Consider the following 19,117-nt stretch of genomic DNA (forward strand, 5'->3'; position numbering starts at 1 on the left):
CTTATTCTATTTATAGTTTGTGAGCAATATTGATAAGATCAACTGTTTCTGAAAGAAACATGCTCACATTGTGTACGATTTCGACAGAGTCAAAATATACTACCCAACTATAATTACATTACTTCCATATGTATTGTTTAGATGAGTTGGTTAAGCGATTGAAGTTGTAACAATAGTTTTTGTTGCGAGTTCGAATCTGGAATAAACCAACGACTCTCCTTTTGGAAAGTCGCTGTTTTTTTTGAAAGATACTTGCAAAAATGAAGGTGTTCTTTTCTTTAATTTAAAAATTAACTCAATTTTTAGAATTACAAACTTGTACTATTTTAATTTTAAACATATATCAAATATTTTTAACGCGTATTTTTAGTGGGTATGCTAGCATCCCCCCTGGAATATTGTTGTACTCGTAACTTAAATATTAATATTAAAATAGTTAAAAACGTTAAAATAATTAATAATAAAATCAAAAATATAAATTAGTAATCGATCCAACTCTTAAAAATAATGTCAAAATTTTGAGTTAACGTAGTTAAAAAAACGATGTTAAAATTTGAAAAATATTAAAATGTTAAAATTTTTAGAATTAGAATAAAACGATGTTAAAATTTGAAAAATATTAAAATGTTAAAATTTTGATGTTAGAATTGTCAAAATGATAGTGTTTTGACAATAGCTAAGTTAAAAATTTAACATTTTTAACTGGTCTAGTAACCTGGGAAATACATACTACTGGTGTGTTACCAGCACATTCATCCAGAGTTGTCGCCGCCAAACTGCACGAATTGCTACCGCACCAACCGTATATACCCGATCTCGCTCGCTGCGACTTTTTCTTGTTCCCATGAAGACATGGCTCACCGGAAAAAAATAAGTTGAAACGAGGAAGTCATTGTCAAGACAGAGGCGTATTTTGGAGAGTGCGAAAAATCGAATTTCTTATAGGAGTTAAAAATGTCCGGAGCGTTTGAAAAAGTGTATCTTTCTAAAAGGGGACTCTGTCGAAAAAAAAATTTAAATGCTGTCTTCATTTCTAACTTAATGAACCCCCTCGTATTATTTGATATGATTCCCTCGTGTTTCCTCAAAAATTGTTCAATTCGTAACTTAAGGGGTAACACCACTGTACACGCGTAAAATAAACACGATTTTTAAAGAATTTTTTTGTATAGAAGGAAAGGGAAAACAATCACTCTGATTTGGGAAGTTATTACTTATATACTAAAATACAAAACTACAAAGTTTGATCGAAAAATTTTACAAAATGGCGGCATAGGAGACATTTTTGTAATGTGGTTTCTCTTGAAGGAGCTCCGCGGCACGCAGCACAGAGGGTGCAAATTTTAATCTGGAACAAAGAAACATTTTTTTTCTTAATCTAGATAAGAATAGCTAGAGAAACACGTAGGGGATTTAAAAAATATTTATTTTTGTGGAATTAGCAAGCATTTGAAGAAAAAACTCTATTTTGGACTAAAAAAACGGCACTTAAATAATTATAACAATCGTTTAAATTAATCTATCGAAAATCCCCTACGCTCTTCTCTTAAGAAGGTTATTATACAGACGTAGTGAAAAACCTGATTAAAAATATTTAAAATTGTTTGAGTTATGCTGCGTGCCAGTTTCAGAAAACGTGTTTTGAGAAAAACACGTTTAAAGTTTGGAAATTTGGAGAAGTCGTTAGGTAGCAGTCACTAACGCTTGGTTAAAAGCTTAAAATATTTATGAAATAAACTTCGGTAACGTACAAAACTTTTTGTTCTCTATTTTAAAAGGTTCAAAGAATTTTTTAAGCTTATAAAAAAAAAATCAATTTTTTGAAATTTCTACAGTGGTGTTACCCCTTAAACAACGGTTTTTTTTGCCATCAACATGGAAATAATATTTCATATTTTCATCTACAGAAAAAAACAGGGGCGTTTCAAAGCTATCTCCTATTCCAAAATTATTTGAACCACTTATTACTAATGCATTGAACTTTCAATCTCTCAATACATTTTCCACGGGTTTTGTAAAAGCAAATCAACTACTCGTATTCGTGAATTCACAACTCACGCCTCAATTGAGTTTCGTGAAAATGTCACCGATCTCAACTTAGCGTAAGTTGAAAATCTCAATCTGCAACAAAGTTCGGCTCTTTGGATAATTCGTACAAAATATAGTATACGCAGTTTGGTCTCTTAATAACTCTTAACAAAAATTCTCTTTAACTATGTATATAACTTCTGCTCAAATATGAACGAGACGGTATCAATAAAACGGTCCGCGGATGACATATGGCAAAAATAAATTTTTTGTTTTTTGGTAGGACTGTTATAAGCTTACATGGCAAATTTCAGCGTGATATGTCACATAGTTTGTTTTCTGTGCTACTGTAAACAAGTCAAGCTCGAGTGTGTTCTTCGAATTCTCTTTTATGACTTCAATTGTCTCAAAATGTTTTCCACGGAGCGGCAACTTGAGCTTGGGAAACAGGAGAAAGTCACATGGAGCCATATCAGGCGAATACGGTGCTTGCGGAACGATATTAACATTATTTTTGTTCAAATAATCGCGAACAAGACGTGATGTGTGAGCATTATCGTGATGCAAGAACCATGACTTGTTGTCCCACAATTCCTTCCTTTTAAGACGAATGTTCTCGCGCAAACGCTTTAAAACGTCTAAATAATATTCAGCGTTAACCGATTTTGCGATTTGTGCGATTTTCAAGCACAATTTCCTTTACTTTTCCGATGTTTTCGTCGTTTACTGATGTTGCTGGACGACGTTCATGAGGCAAGTTTTCAACCGATGTACGGCCCTCTTTGAACGATTTGTACCACTGGAAAACACGTGCACGCGATAGAGCAGAGTCCCCATAGGTTGTCTGCAACATTTTTAAAGCGTCTGAAGCCGAAATTTTGTTGGAATAAAAAAATTTCCAACAAATTCTTTGTTCAACTTGAATTTCCATCGTTAAATTCGAAGAACACACTCGAGCTTGACTTGTTTACAGTAGCACAGAAAACAAACTATGTGACATATCACGCTGAAATTTGCCATGTAAGCTTATAACAGTCCTACCAAAAAACAAAAAATTTATTTTTGCCATATGTCATCCGCGGACCGTTTTATTGATACCGTCTCGTTCATATTTGAGCAGAAGTTAAATGAGTAGTAGAGCAACGCTAACCAATTGGATTTGTAAACGTGTTTTATAACCTGTAATTTCGGTTGTAATTTATTTTCAATTATTTTCAAAGATTGTACTTCCAACGTAATTGACATTTCTTTAGGAGCTCTCCCCTACGGAAATTCAAAGTTATATGCTATCGTGAAGAACTGTTCAGCCGAATTCTTATAAAATAGCCAACATACCCAACATTCTTTTGGATAAAAATCCTGAAAAAATTTTAACACCAATTCTAAATTCTTTGGGTGATAATTCTGAATTTTGTTTATTCTGTAAAGACAGAATACCGTACAATTAATATTCTGGGTATTATATTTATATATGCAAATTTATTTCGGGCCACGGTTCGGTATTTTTTGAAGTATTTATGTTATGTTTTCAATGAAAAAATTAGTATTTGTTAAAAAAACTAAAAAAAAGGTCACTTCTCTGTTATAAGTTAAAGATTTGTCATATATTTTACATTGCGATTTCGCGGTGTTAATGCATGACTATCGAGCTACATGGTCATAAGTATATATGTATGCCTTACAATAAAGAAATACCACATAGGATATAGGAGAAATTAAATGTATATCGAATATACCCTTCTTTACTAAAAATTCCTTTTGAAACCAAAACTTCCGTACTAAAAATTCTGAGAATCCTTCTTTTTATGATCTGCACTGTTATTAAAATTTTTAAACAGATTATTTCGACATAAAGAATTTTATTAAGTAGCATTTTACAATACAGAGTTTTAACAGCCAGAATTTTGAACACCGAATATTGTACCATAAAAATTTCGTACCCAACAGGTTACATACAACCGTTTTGTGAATAAAATTGTAATACCCTTGTGCACAAGTGCGTGAGGGTATCAAAAGAATACTTTCCATATAAGGATAATTTTCAAAAATAAAAAAAAATTTATCTCAGTTATATAGTAAATGAATGTTATTAATTACTCAAATTGGATATTGATTCAAACGAAGTGCAAGTAAAATTAAAAAAAAAGTGGATGTCACGCCCATTTTTTGGTAAAAGCGTGTATCGCGATATCGACTTAATAAAACCCGCCCAAACTTCGTAGAAGTATTGCTCCCCAGCTCAGTTAGATTCAACATGAATGTTATTGAGATCGGACATAAACCACGTTACAAGCTCTAACTCAAGAAAAAGTAAGTTTGTACTGAAAGTGGATGGAATCGGTCAATAACCACGCATCGCATAAAACGCTAATTTTTAAGCAAGTGAAAACTAAGTCCTTAAGTTCGGAGGGAACAAGTCGATCCGGACCGACTTTAAAATTATTGTGTTTATGATAATTTGTTTGTGATTTCTTTGCTTAATCGCCTAAGCAAAAGAAGTAAAAAAATTTAAACGAGTTCAATGATGCTGTTTTTTTATAAATTCTTGTATAAATTGTATGAAGATTTCTGCTATGAGTATTTTGTATTGCTTGCTCAGTTATTAGTTTTTCTGTATGCCTTAAACAAAGACATTCTAGAACATAAATTCGTTAGTAAACATACATATTTAATTTAAGACAAATCGGACCTTAAATAAGACTTTTTACCTTAACCCCAGCGCTACCTGTCGAGTCAATACATAATTTGAATAATTTAATTCAGCTTGTTACATTTTTAGTTAACGAGTTCTAAATATAAGCGGAAAATGGCTTAATTGTATATATGTATAAGACTATTATTTTTATTATTGTTATTAAAAGAACCGAAGTAGAAGTTGAGGAATGCGAGCATCTTCCATAAAATCAGCAGAATTTAGAATTCACCAATTCTGGCGACAAAAATAACACACCCAGGACAACCAAAACAATGAGAAATGATTCCTGCCCATTTCAAGGCCATGAACCACTTAAGCGCTTCCTTGTAATGGCACTGGTCGAGGGTGGAGAGACGCAAGCTTTACGAAGCGCAGGTGTGAATATCTCTGACACGCTACCTGGAACGGCTAATAAAATAGTAATCTCAAGATGGCTGACAAAAATATCAGTAAACGAGCTAAAGAAGATGATAGGCCAAATAAGAGCCGACCGAGTATACACGCGCTTATAAAAGATAATGAAATGCCTAGAGATGACGGTAAAACCAAGAAAAACTCAGAGATTTAAGCCAGATGCTGCAATGATAATACGAACAGAAGGACACAACTACGCCGAAGTGTCAAAGAAACTACTTAACAAAATGAAACTGATCGAAGAAGTAGTATTACTGAAAACTTGCAAAATGAAAATAAGTGCCGTTTTATTGGAACTCGAATTTTAGATTCGTGGTGACTCAAAAGATATGACAATGCTGGAGATGCGGAATCCAGATGTCCAAACAATATATAAATAAGCCGAAGAAGTCCACGAAAAAATCGCTCGAGGCCGGAAAATAAAATCGCAACCACAGGGATTGTGCATCCAGTATGGTGAAGAAAACAATAAAAAATGTTTGACCGAAGTGCTGCATATTTCTGGGTCCTGAAGAAAACATACTCGACTATATACTTGGGTTTAGATATGGCAAACACGTTCACATGTCATAAGTTCCAACCAACGGGATTTAGGATATAAACATTAATCCAGAAACTTTTAGAAAACCAAATGACGCTAACACTTGCATATATTTTGTTTCCAAATCATCTACTAAGAGAAACAGATTTAAAGCCACAGCAACTTTAAAAATCAACTAAGCTTTTAGACAAAAACACAAAAGTGCTGAAGATTATTTATGTCCGAATGTCCTACCTCAACGCCTGGCTGAGAGAAGAAATATTTGCGTAAAAATGGAGGAAGCAATAAATAATGTCATCAACAAAGGAAAAGGCGATTCAAAGTGCACAGGGAAATACTGCTCACGGTACATGGTTGACCCCGTGGAAAACTTTACGAAGATTTATTATACAGGGTGGGCCATATAGCGTTTGCTTTTTGAACTACCTATTTTTTTGAGAATGGTAACACAAATGACATGTCAAATGGAGTCATAATTTACTTAAAGGTTTGACATTTACGAAATGGGACGCTATACGCTTGAACAAAATTGGGAAATATTGAAAACCTATTTCCAAAAGTTAGTCTTCTTCTTCTTCCGCGGTTACAGTAAATGGCGAGCGTTACCGTGACATGCCCAACGAGTTTTTGTTTCCAAAAATTAAAGAGGATGACATGGACGACATTTGCTTTCAACAGGATAGTGCATCTTGTCACACTGCCAAAGTTACACTCGAACTTTTGGCGACCGATTCTGAATTCCGATACCAAATGGCCGCCTCGGAGCTGTGATTTAAGCCCATTGGACTATTTTTTGTGGGGAGCCGTTAAGGACAAATGCTATGCGAACCATCCAGAGACGATTGATGCTTTAAAACACGAAATCGAAGTTGTCATTTATGAAATTGGAGCCCAAACAATCAAAAATGTGCTTAAAAATTGGGTTGATCTAATGGCCTACTGTAAAGCCAGTCGTAACAGTCATTTGAACGATATTATTTTTCATTCATAAATGACAATGTTCAATCTTCAAAATAAAAAAAAAGTTTGACGCACGCCACAAATAGTAGGAGGAGCTCGGTCAAACACCCAAAAAGGCTGTACGCGTCAATTATATAATATATATAATATATATATTCACATTACTACAATAGCCTGCCGTTTGCGCCCGCGAATTCATTATGCGCTGCATTAGTCTGTGGGATGATCTATCTTAAATGTGTCGTTTTTTCAAGGTGTTCGGAACAGGCTGCACAGTACACTTTTAACATACCTCGAAGCAGCTTCCCACTTCTCTAAGAAACTTTTTGCTGAATATTTTGCCAGCTTGGGAAATATGTGTGGTGCCCATCATCATTCACATTTAATTAAACCTCAATAATGCAAGAGCTAAGCTAATATAAGAATATCTTTTACGAATCTTATTTTAATTATTTAACGCAGAGAACACATCGCACTAAATACCTATTAAATGTGTGCATATTTAAAGTGAAATATACATAAATAAATTAATATGTACATACCTTTCATTAGTGAATCTCTTTGTTGCGTCAAGTTGTTTCCACTGTCATCTAAATCAATAATCTCCTGGGATTCCAATGCAATTTCGTTCCTATCGAAAGGGCTTATATTTGTTTGGCAATTTTCAGTAACATTATTGTTGCACGAAGAAATTGTAAGTTGGTATTTACAATTTTTATCGTTACTTTCAATTAATATATTATTTTTCGATACCTCATTTTCTTTCGCAATATTTAATTCTTTGAGTGAGTTGGTTTCCTCTTCATTACTTATTGTTTCATTATTAATCAAATGCTGTCTGGATTCACAATGGTCAACAAATTTTTTATTCGGTTTCTCTAAACCTGTTTCTTTCATTTCAAGGCTTGATGGGTGGCTTTTCTCTTCATTAGCTCTAGAAATAGTCTCTTCATTAATGGCGGTATCAGAGGATTTGTTAGGAGCGATAGAAATTTGCTCATTTGAATGTGGTGGCGAATCAAAATGTTCATCCATTTTTTCATAGGCTCCTTTAGAAATTTCCTCTTTGGCTTCAAAACTTGATTCATTAGTTGCATCTTCATTGTCTTTAAGAATGAACTTTGCGTTTGTAATAACCTCAGTTAATTTATTAGGAACGGGAGAAATAATCTTATCTAAATGAGGCGTGAGTTCAAAACTGGGTATGTTTTTTATTTCATCACTACTTTTAGATATAATCGTTTCTTTAATGGAAGTCTCAGACTCTTTGTTAGGAGCGATTGAAATTTGCTCATGTGGTGGCGATATAAAATTTTCATCCATTTTTTCATGGTTTCCTGCAGGAATTAGTTCTTTGTCTTCAAAACTGGGTACAATGGTTGTATCGTCATTGTTTTTAAGAATCAACTCTGCGTTTGTTATAATCTCAGACACTTTATCAGAAGCGAGAGAGATAGCCTTATCTAAATGAGACGCTGATTCACAATTATCAGCTACTTTAGAACCGGTTTTGTCAGAGATCTCTTCCTCGATTTCACAACTGGATGTACTTTTCATTTCTTCATTACTTTTAGATATAATCGTTTCTTTAACGGAAGTCTCAGACACTTTATTAGGTGCGATAGCAACTGGCTTAGTTGAATGTGGTGGCGATTCATAATTTTCATCTTTCATAGTAACAGCCTCAGACACTTTAACAGGAACGAGAGAAATACTCTCAATCAAATGAGGCACGGATTCATTATTGTCAGTTACTCTTTCAACGCTCTTGTCAGAAATTACTTCTTTGATTTCACAACTGGATGGGTTTTTTATTTCTTCATTACTTTTAGATAAAATCGTTTCTTTAATGGAAATCTCAGACCCTTTGTTAGGAGCGATTGAAATTTGCTCATGTGGTGGCGATATGAAATTTTCATCCATTTTTTCATGGTTTCCTGCAGGAATTAGTTCTTTGTCTTCAAAACTGGGTACAATGGTTGTATCGTCATTGTTTTTAAGAATCAACTCTGCGTTTGTTATAATCTCAGACACTTTATCAGAAGCGAGAGAGATAGCCTTATCTAAATGAGACGCTGATTCACAATTATCAGCTACTTTTGAACCGGTTTTGTCAGAGATCTCTTCCTCGATTTCACAACTGGATGTACTTTTCATTTCTTCATTACTTTTAGATATAATCGTTTCTTTAACGGAAGTGTCAGACATTTTATTAGGTGCGATAGCAACTGGCTCAGTTGAATGTGGTGGCGATTCATAATTTTCATCCATTTTTCCATGGTTTCTTCCAGGAGTTAGTTCTTTGGCTTCAAAACTTGATTCATTAGTTGCATTTTCATTTTCTTTAAGGGTGAACTTTACGTTAGTAACAGCCTCAGGCACTTTAACAGGAACGAGAGAAATACTCTCAATCAAATGAGGCACGGATTCATTATTGTCAGCTACTCTTTCATCGCTTTTGTCAGAAATTACTTCTTTGATTTCACAACTGGATGGGCTTTTTATTTCTTCATTACTTTTAGATATAATCGTTTCTTTAATGGAAATCTCAGACCCTTTGTTAGGAGCGATTGAAATTTGCTCATGTGGTGGCGATATGAAATTTTCATCAAATTTTTCATGGTTTCCTGCAGGAATTAGTTCTTTGTCTTCAAAACTGGGTACAATGGTTGTATCGTCATTGTTTTTAAGAATCAACTCTGCGTTTGTTATAATCTCAGACACTTTATCAGAAGCGAGAGAGATAGCCTTATCTAAATGAGACGCTGATTCATAATTATCAGCTACTTTTGAATCGGTTTTGTCAGAGATCTCTTCCTCGATTTCACAACTGGATGTACTTTTTATTTCTTCATTACTTTTAGATATAATCGTTTCTTTAACGGAAGTGTCAGACATTTTATTAGGTGCGATAGCAACTGGCTCAGTTGAATGTGGTGGCGATTCATAATTTTCATCCATTTTTCCATGGTTTCTTCCAGGAGTTAGTTCTTTGGCTTCAAAACTTGATTCATTAGTTGCATTTTCATTTTCTTTAAGGGTGAACTTTACGTTAGTAACAGCCTCAGGCACTTTAACAGGAACGAGAGAAATACTCTCAATCAAATGAGGCACGGATTCATTATTGTCAGCTACTCTTTCATCGCTTTTGTCAGAAATTACTTCTTTGATTTCACAACTGGATGAGCTTTTTATTTCTTCATTACTTTTAGATATAATCGTTTCTTTAATGGAAATCTCAGACCCTTTGTTAGGAGCTATAGAAATTTGTTCATATGAATGTGGTGGCGATTCAAAATTTTCATCCATTTTGTCATGGTTTCTTGCAGGAATTAGTTCTTTGGCTTCAAAACTTGGTACATTGGTTGTATCGTCATTGTTTTTAAGAATCAACTCTGCGTTTGTTATAATCTCAGACACTTTATCAGAAGCGAGAGAGATAGCCTTATCTAAATGAGACGCTGATTCACAATTATCAGCTACTTTTGAACCGGTTTTGTCAGAGATCTCTTCCTCGATTTCACAACTGGATGTACTTTTCATTTCTTCATTACTTTTAGATATAATCGTTTCTTTAACGGAAGTGTCAGACATTTTATTAGGTGCGATAGCAACTGGCTCAGTTGAATGTGGTGGCGATTCATAATTTTCATCCATTTTTCCATGGTTTCTTGCAGGAATTAGTTCTTTGGCTTCAAAACTTGATTCATTAGTTGCATTTTCATTTTCTTTAAGAGTGAACTTTGCGTTAGTAACAGCCTCAGGCATTTTAACAGGAACGAGAGAAATACTCTCAATCAAATGAGGCACGGATTCATTATTGTCAGCTACTCTTTCAACGCTCTTGTCAGAAATTACTTGTTTGATTTCACAACTGGAAGGGTTTTTTATTTCTTCATTACTTTTAGATAAAATCGTTTCTTTAATGGAAGTCTCAGACCCTTTGTTAGGAGCTATAGAAATTTGTTCATATGAATGTGGTGGCGATTCAAAATTTTCATCCATTTTGTCATGGTTTCTTGCAGGAATTAGTTCTTTGGCTTCAAAACTTGGTACATTGGTTGTATCGTCATTGTTTTTAAGAATCAACTCTGCGTTTGTTATAATCTCAGACACTTTATCAGAAGCGAGAGAGATAGCCTTATCTAAATGAGACGCTGATTCACAATTATCAGCTACTTTTGAACCGGTTTTGTCAGAGATCTCTTCCTCGATTTCACAACTGGATGTACTTTTCATTTCTTCATTACTTTTAGATATAATCGTTTCTTTAACGGAAGTGTCAGACATTTTATTAGGTGCGATAGCAACTGGCTCAGTTGAATGTGGTGGCGATTCATAATTTTCATCCATTTTTCCATGGTTTCTTGCAGGAATTAGTTCTTTGGCTTCAAAACTTGATTCATTAGTTGCAGTTTCATTTTCTTTAAGAGTGAACTTTGCGTTAGTAACAGCCTCAGGCATTTTAACAGGAACGAGAGAAATACTCTCAATCAAATGAGGCACGGATTCATTATTGTCAGCTACTCTTTCAACGCTCTTGTCAGAAATTACTTGTTTGATTTCACAACTGGAAGGGTTTTTTATTTCTTCATTACTTTTAGATAAAATCGTTTCTTTAATGGAAGTCTCAGACCCTTTGTTAGGAGCTATAGAAATTTGCTCATATGAATGTGGTGGCGATTCAAAATTTTCATCAGTTTTTTCATGGTTTCCTGCAGGAATTAGTTCTTTGTCTTCAAAACTTGATACATTGGTTGTATCGTCATTGTTTTTAAGAATAAACTTTGCGTTTGTAATAACCTCAGACACTTTATCAGAAGCGAGAGAAATAGCCTTATCTAAATGAGACGCTGATTCACAATTATCAGCTACTTTTGAATCGGTTTTGTCAGAGATCTCTTCTTCGATTTCACAACTGGATGTACTTTTTATTTCTTCATTACTTTTAGATATAATCGTTTCTTTAACGGAAGTCTCAGACACTTTATTAGGTGCGACAGCAACTGGCTTAGCTGAATGTGGTGGCGATTCATAATTTTCATCCATTTTGTCATGGTTTCTTGCAGGAATTAGTTCTTTGGCTTCAAAACTTGATTCATTAGTTGCAGTTTCATTTTCTTTAAGAGTGAACTTTGCGTTAGTAACAGCCTCAGGCATTTTAACAGGAACGAGAGAAATACTCTCAATCAAATGAGGCACGGATTCATTATTGTCAGCTACTCTTTCAACGCTCTTGTCAGAAATTACTTCTTTGATTTCACAACTGGAAGGGTTTTTTATTTCTTCATTACTTTTAGATAAAATCGTTTCTTTAATGGAAGTCTCAGACCCTTTGTTAGGATCTATAGAAATTTGCTCATATGAATGTGGGGGCGATTCATAATTTTCATCCATTTTTCCATGGTTTTTTTCAGGAATTACTTCTTTGGCTTCAAAACTTGATTCATTAGTTGCATTTTCATTTTCTTTAAGAGTGAATTTTGCGTTTGTAATAACCTCAGACACTTTATCAGAAGCGACAGAAATAGTCTCATCTAAATGAGACGCTGATTCACAATTGTCAACAACTTTTGCATCGGTTTTGTCAGAAATTACTTCTTTGATTTCAAAACTGGACGGACCTGTTTCTTCATTACCTTTAGGAATAAGCTCTTCATTAATGGCGATATCAGACGAGCGTTTAGGGGTAATTTGGTTATTTGAATGCGGTGGCAATTCATAATTTTCATTTATGTGTTCTTGGATTCTCTCAGAAAGTAGATCTTTGACTTCGAATCTTGGTACATTGGCTGTATCGTCATTGTTTTTAAGAATAAGCTTTGCGTTAATAATAGCAGAATTCTCGTTTGGGTTTTTTAAAATGAGATTTGAATCCGTTTCTTCTAGTGACGACACGTTGTTGTTATACTTGTCTCCATGTGTGACGGGATGAGATATTACTTTTTCAAAAATAATATTTTTTGATTTATTTGACTCAATTTGGTCTTCAGTGATGGCGTCTTTATCGATTTTTATGTCGGAATCGGAAATTTGTAGTTCTTTTAAATATAATTTTGATTTCACTTTATTGACATTATCTTGAATACAGACCTCCGGATCCACTTCTAAATTAGTGGTTTCTGTAGGATTGGGTGAGACTGATGTACCATCTATTTCTGGTCCTTCAGCCATATTTGCAATTTCAATAAAATGAGATGGAATTTGTTGATCGCTTTCCACAATATTTGAATAATCTTTTCTAATGGTACAGTTAGCATTTGCTCCTGCTCCGAAATTAACCTGGTTTTCAAAACTCAGTAAATTTTCATCAATTTGTGAACCGCTTGCAATCAAATTTGAAATTTTTTCCTGATCGTTGCTTGCAGTTTTTCTCTTTTCGATGTTTTTGGTATAACATTCTTCCGAGACTATGGAAGATGATTCATCTGTTACGTTGCATGCTGTTTCTGTATCTTTTTCCTTATTTCTGTGGTCCGCAGTCATTTTACTGCATGCTGGTGGAGAACCATATACGGTTTCTTCTTCTAACTCGAGTAGGTCATTCGGAATGAATTTTTTTTCTATAGGTATGTTATTATTAACCCCAGGTGATATCTTATTATCTGAAATTGTTTGCTTTGCATGTAAACTTTGTGATTTATTATTTATCATGCCAGTTTTAGATGCTAAAGGGTGGCCCAAAGTTATTTTATGTTCTGGATTAAATTGATATGTCTCTTGGTCTTTTTTCATAATTGGCTGATCATTTTCTGTGTAAGAACTTTCCTCACTTCTATTTGCATTGCATGCTTCAGACGAAGTAGAAATATCTGCAAAATGAATCGAGTGTAAGTCATATATTAGCATTACAACATTAGCTGGGCCTTATAGATACAAACATGCATTTCAAAAAGCTATGTCTTAATGGAACAAAGACAAAATAAGGCTCAAGAGCTAAGCCGTGTGACCTTATAATGGGTTGCTCTTTTATTCTTCTTGAACACCGTTTTAACCGGTAGAGGGACATATACTATATACAAAGCTTTAACCGGAAGTACTTCGTAGGCAAACTGACGCCAATTAGAAACACCCCAAGTCTTTCTCCACTGCCTTTTTCAACGCAGAGGAGGAATCCTATCAACAGAGGAGCCGTTGCACATATTTTAATTCGCAAAGGTTTTTGTTCCATACTCCGGGGTACTCGCCGTCACACACACCAAGCCCCTCAAAATTTGAAACATAACACATGTTGGCAAAAGCGGTGCTGTACTTCGAGGCTTTCATTGTGGTAGATGTTTATACTGGTTCTTAGGTAATGGAAATTCTCTACTACTTCAAAACTCTAAGCGTCAGCAGTGATTTGCGCGCCAACACTCGAATGCCTTGAATGAATATAGGAAATACATAGTTACATTTATCCCTTCATCTTACTGCGTGTGAGTAAAATTGACTAGTGAAATCCTTTAATTTTATTTGTTAAGTGTATGGCTGAAAAACCTTACAGACTAGAGGTAAAAATAGTCAAGATCGAGGCTATTCGAAATTCGAAAATTCTATTAATTTCATTGAGAGGTCTAGTAATAGGTAAAATTAAATAGTTTTATATAAAAATCTTAACACGCATCGGAAAGTTAAAACGCAAAACCGTTGGGGAAGCTTGTCTGTTCCAGTAGATCTGGGCAGTCAATGATACCGCAGACAATGTCGTGGAAAAGCATCAGTGAGTGTATTATCCGTCTTAAGGAAAGTAATTTTAAATTTATTAATATATATGTAGAACATCGAGTCCCATAAGACGGAAGTGGCTTATTAAAATGTATTATCTCGAATGTTTGAAAATAATCAGTATAAATATAATCCCAAATTACTGAGGCATTCTCCAACTATAACCTCACTGGAGAGTTATAAAGAGTATTCCTAGTAATAAGGATGCCCAAAATTTCACGCAAAACGTTAGGCTTTAGGGATGCTGAAACTAATGTGATTAACAAAGGGGAATCGTGAGTCAAAAACAACACTTACATCCTCAAATTCTTTTAGTGCGGAAAGGCTAAGATTAGAAGTGGTATAAATAGAGGCAACGGATTTAGGAATTTCTTTTCATGAGACTTTATAATTGTGAAAGAGATCGATTAATTTTTGCTGGATTTTTTACTAAATTAAGTGTATTGCGAGTTTATAAGTATGATCGATGGCAGATAGCTGATAAGGTCCAGTCAATTTAGTTCAGCCTTTTACAAAATGTGCTCGACATAATTTTCTTTGATCATTTTCTTCGTCGCCCTGCGATATGATGTGATATGATCGTCTCACGGCGTAGTAATGCTGTTTTCGCTTCTGCGCGATTATTCTTCACGTGATTAGTTCGCATCTTGACAACTTTGTCTGTGCTTTTTATTGTTTTTTATGTAAAAAATAACAACAAATCCGAAATACCAAGTGGTAAGCGTCGTGGAAATAAGCCTTTGAATACTTTTTCTCGTTTTGTTGTGCATAAAACCATTCAATATAGCAGCCCAGAAGCCATGAAAATCACAGGTTTAAAAGATGGAAATGCTTCATTGAGGGTAAAAAAAAAGATTAAAAATTTCTGCCAAAAAAAATAATGGATTGAAATTGGTAAAGTTAAGATTCAACTTCACAATACTTTTAATTATACCCAGCGATGGGCAGATATTGCGCAGGCACAGGTAGATTAGCACAGGAAATAAACTAACCTTTGTTTTGCAAAGTTATTTTTTTGTGAATATTTAACATTTTAAAATAAAAAAAATTATAAAAATGAATGCCACGTGCTCAGCTGTGAAAGTGCGAATGATAATAAAGCCTCAAAAGGTAGTTTTTTGCTTGCTTTCCACTAAAACATATTCCTTCCTTCTTGGCTTTTCACTTTCTTTCGCCTATTCTTCTTCTTCTTTCGTTTGTTTATTTTCTCTACTGACGACACTCAATTTTCAAATTCGACAAAAATGAGGTAGCGGTTTCCGAGAGGGGCCACATTCTGTATTCTCTACGATTGTTTACATATTGCGACCGCCGTAGCCGAATGGATTGGTGCTTGGCTACCATTCGGAGAACGTAGGTTCGAATCTACGTGAAACACCTAAATGAAGAAAAAGTTTTTTCTAATAGCTGTCGCTCCTCGGTATGGCAAGCCTCATTTCTGCCAGGAAAAAAAGCAACATCAAGAAGTACACCACAAATATGAGGAGGAGCTCGGCCAAACACCCAAAGAGGGTTTAGTTTAAATGTTCCACAACGTCGTCTTCGTAACTTATTTCCGTTAAATTGGAATAATATGAGATCTAATTATTCAATCGTTATATTATACATATATGTATATACATATAAATATATATATACCATATATATAATATATAATTGATACTTAAACCTTTTATTTGAATACGCTCGGAGGTTTGCCATTGCCTGCCGAAGGGCGACTGCTATTAGAAACCTTTTTCTTCATTTTGGTCTTTCAACCCATTCGGCTACGTCGGCCGCCAAAGCAGGAATGAACAACGAAATAAATCAAAAATAATTGTTTCAGTAACTTTATGAAATAATTTTTTCAAATTTTTTGTTTTGCTGATGATCAAAAGCAAAAATATCGAGTTCATGATTCAATTATAGAAGGTTAGGTAATTAAGCAGCTTTTCCGCCTTCGCTTGAAAAATCGGCTCCTATATTTAAAAACATGCTGCTTCTTTACAAATATACGTAAATGTTTTGTAAAAAAACTTTTAATATAAATTGTAGTAAAAATTAAACTTTTGGTGCAAACTATAGTAAACAACACTGTTTCCATTTTGAATTTTTGTCTTGTAATTATTCGTTGAAAAACAACAGGCCCATTGAATTAATCAATCTCTTGAAGGTGGCCGCTTGTATCAAGCTTGTATCAAAACTTGTATCAAACAGTTATCTCTTCTTTGCTGAATTTCGATGAGCTGAACACACTTGTTTGCCACATAAAGGCAATCTTTTGATTCTAGACCTTTACTTCCACCTTTAGAACATCCTGATGATGTAGACGTTTTGAAACCAGCGCACTTAATTGGAACGGCTTCACTCTCATTGCTTGAAGAACCTGGCGTCACGAAGTTTAACTTCCATCACTTGCGCCAATGCAACGCGTGCCGTACTACTACCGGTTTTTTCAAAAGGATTCGCAGGCATAATAACATCTTCAAATATTCTTAGTGGCGGTCTTAAGGTATATTTTCAGAACTTATTCGGCATGCGTACGAACGCATTTTTGTGCCCCCTCAGGAACGATGTCTCTCTGTTAGATCAGATCTGCGTCTGAATAAGTTGCCCCAATTCACAAGACTCTTTATATCTACTTGCCTTGTATTTGCCGCCTCAAAGTTCATACGAGCTGTACAAACCGCATGTGGACAACATAGTACATATATCTAATGAATAATGAATTACGTGTATTAGGTGATTTCAACTATATACAACAAGATCAATGAATGTTTGAATCCCATAACTCTTAAAGACAATCATCATTTACCCTTAGTTGTCAAACTCGACTTTTACTGTTTTGCTACTATTCCGTCTGATGCCAAGTTATCATTTAATTATTCATTATGCGATTTTGCCAATTTCAATGACTTATTTCATTAAATGGGGTAATTTATTTCCTGAACTTGACACATCTAGTTGTTTTTCTGCCTTAAAGTCCATTTTGTCTAAACTCTGCTTAAATAACATTCCGCTCAGAAAGAAAAAAACCCTGGTACTCTAAGACTTTGAAAAAGCTTAAAAATCTTCAAAATAATTATTTCAAGAAGTTTAAATCTACGAAGAATCATTTGTATTTCGTTAAATATAAGCAAACGTTAAAGGATTTCAACGATTTAAATAAATCTCTCAATAATAGCTAATATTAAGAGCATGGAGTTGAACATTAAAACAAATACCAAAACCTTCTGGAAATACATAAAATCGAGAAGGAGTTGTGCCAGTGTTCACACAGGTATCATTTTCGATAATAGTCAAGCGCGATAACTCTAATTTTATTGACGAAAAACTTGATCCTCCGTCCGACTTTTCTTCTAACTTAGTTTATGCCCTGAACTTAGGAGCTCTTTGTCTCTCTGCTGGATATTAGTAATGCTTTATTTAAATTGAAATCATCCTCTCAAACAAATGCTGATGGATTATCAGCGGTTTTGATAAAAAATTGTCCAGCCTTGGTCTATTCCATGAAAATTATTTTCAACAAATCTTTATCATCGGGATGTTTCATTGGCGCATGGAAGCTCTCTTTCATTACGCCCTTCTTTAAGAGTGGCAATAAAAATGGCGTTAGAAATTATAGGCCCATTTCAAAGTTGTTGACTATTTCCAACATTTTGAGCACGCAGTCAATGCAAAGCTGAGCTTGATTTCCAGGTCGACTGTATTTACATTGACTTTTCATTGACGGCCGCCGTAGCCGAATGGGTTGGTGCGTGATCACCATTCGGAATTCACTGAGAGGTCGTTGGTTCAAATCTCGGTGAAAGCAAAATTAATAAAAACATTTTTCTAATAGCGGTCGCCCCTCGGCAGGCAATGGCAAACCTCCGAGTGTATTTCTGCCATGAAAAAGCTCCTCATAAAAATATCTGCCGTTCGGAGTCGGCTTGAAACTGTAGGTCCCTCCATTTGTGGAACAACACCAAGACGCACACCACAAATAGGAGGAGGAGCTCGGCCAAACACCTAACAGAAGTGTACGCGCCAATTATTTATTTTATTTTTTTTTTTCAAAAGCCTTCAACAAAGTTTCTCATAGGAACTTTGTTAAGAAATGAGCTTGTTTTGGCTTTCATTCTGCATTCCTGCAATGGATAAACTCTTATTTGAGCAATAGACGTTGTTTTGTAACAATTGATAGTATTCCATCTACTCCCTTTGAATCCCGAAGAATCATTTGTATTTCATTAAATATAAGTGAACGTTAAAGGATTTTAACTATTTAAATAAATCTCTCTATAATAGCTATATTAACAACACGAAGTTAAACATGAAAGCAAATCCCAAAATCTTCTGGAAATACAGGGTGGCTGATGAAAGCCGCTACCAAAAAAAATTGAATAACTTTTTTTCTTTTTAAGTTATCTGTTCCATTTTTGTTTTAATTTGCAGATTGATCTTTAAAATTTATTAAAATGGATAACTGGGACACGCAAACAAGAATTTGGATAGTCCGCCGCTATCACGCACTGGAGTCCGTAGTTTTGGTACAGAGAGAGTACAGGCGAATGTTTGGCGGCGATCCCCCGAGCAGATGGACCATAATGAGACTGGTGAATAATTTTGCTGAGCAAGGAACAGTCGCAAGAAGGCCTTATCATCGAAACCCACCAGTTCGGACGGAGGAAACGATCGCTGCTGTAGCTGCAGCTATACAAAGCAATCCAAGGGTTTCAACAAGAAGCTTATCTGCTCAACTTGGTGTCAGCCGACAGTCTTTGCAAACAATAATGCACAAAGATTTAGAC

General features: G+C 34.8%; 1 protein-coding gene across 1 annotated transcript in view; it reads right to left on the reverse strand.

Annotated features, from left to right (window-relative positions):
* The window catches only part of LOC129235452 (uncharacterized), a 48,888-nt gene that overhangs the window by 23,898 nt on the left and 5,873 nt on the right, over positions 1–19,117 (reverse strand). The window contains exon 2 of the mRNA XM_054869300.1: positions 7,523–13,450. Within this exon, the coding sequence (XP_054725275.1) occupies positions 7,523–13,450 (5,928 nt within the window). The remainder of the gene's footprint in view (positions 1–7,522; positions 13,451–19,117) is intronic.

The sequence above is a fragment of the Anastrepha obliqua genome, chromosome 1, assembly GCF_027943255.1.
Source record: "Anastrepha obliqua isolate idAnaObli1 chromosome 1, idAnaObli1_1.0, whole genome shotgun sequence".
NCBI lineage: Eukaryota > Metazoa > Arthropoda > Insecta > Diptera > Tephritidae > Anastrepha > Anastrepha obliqua.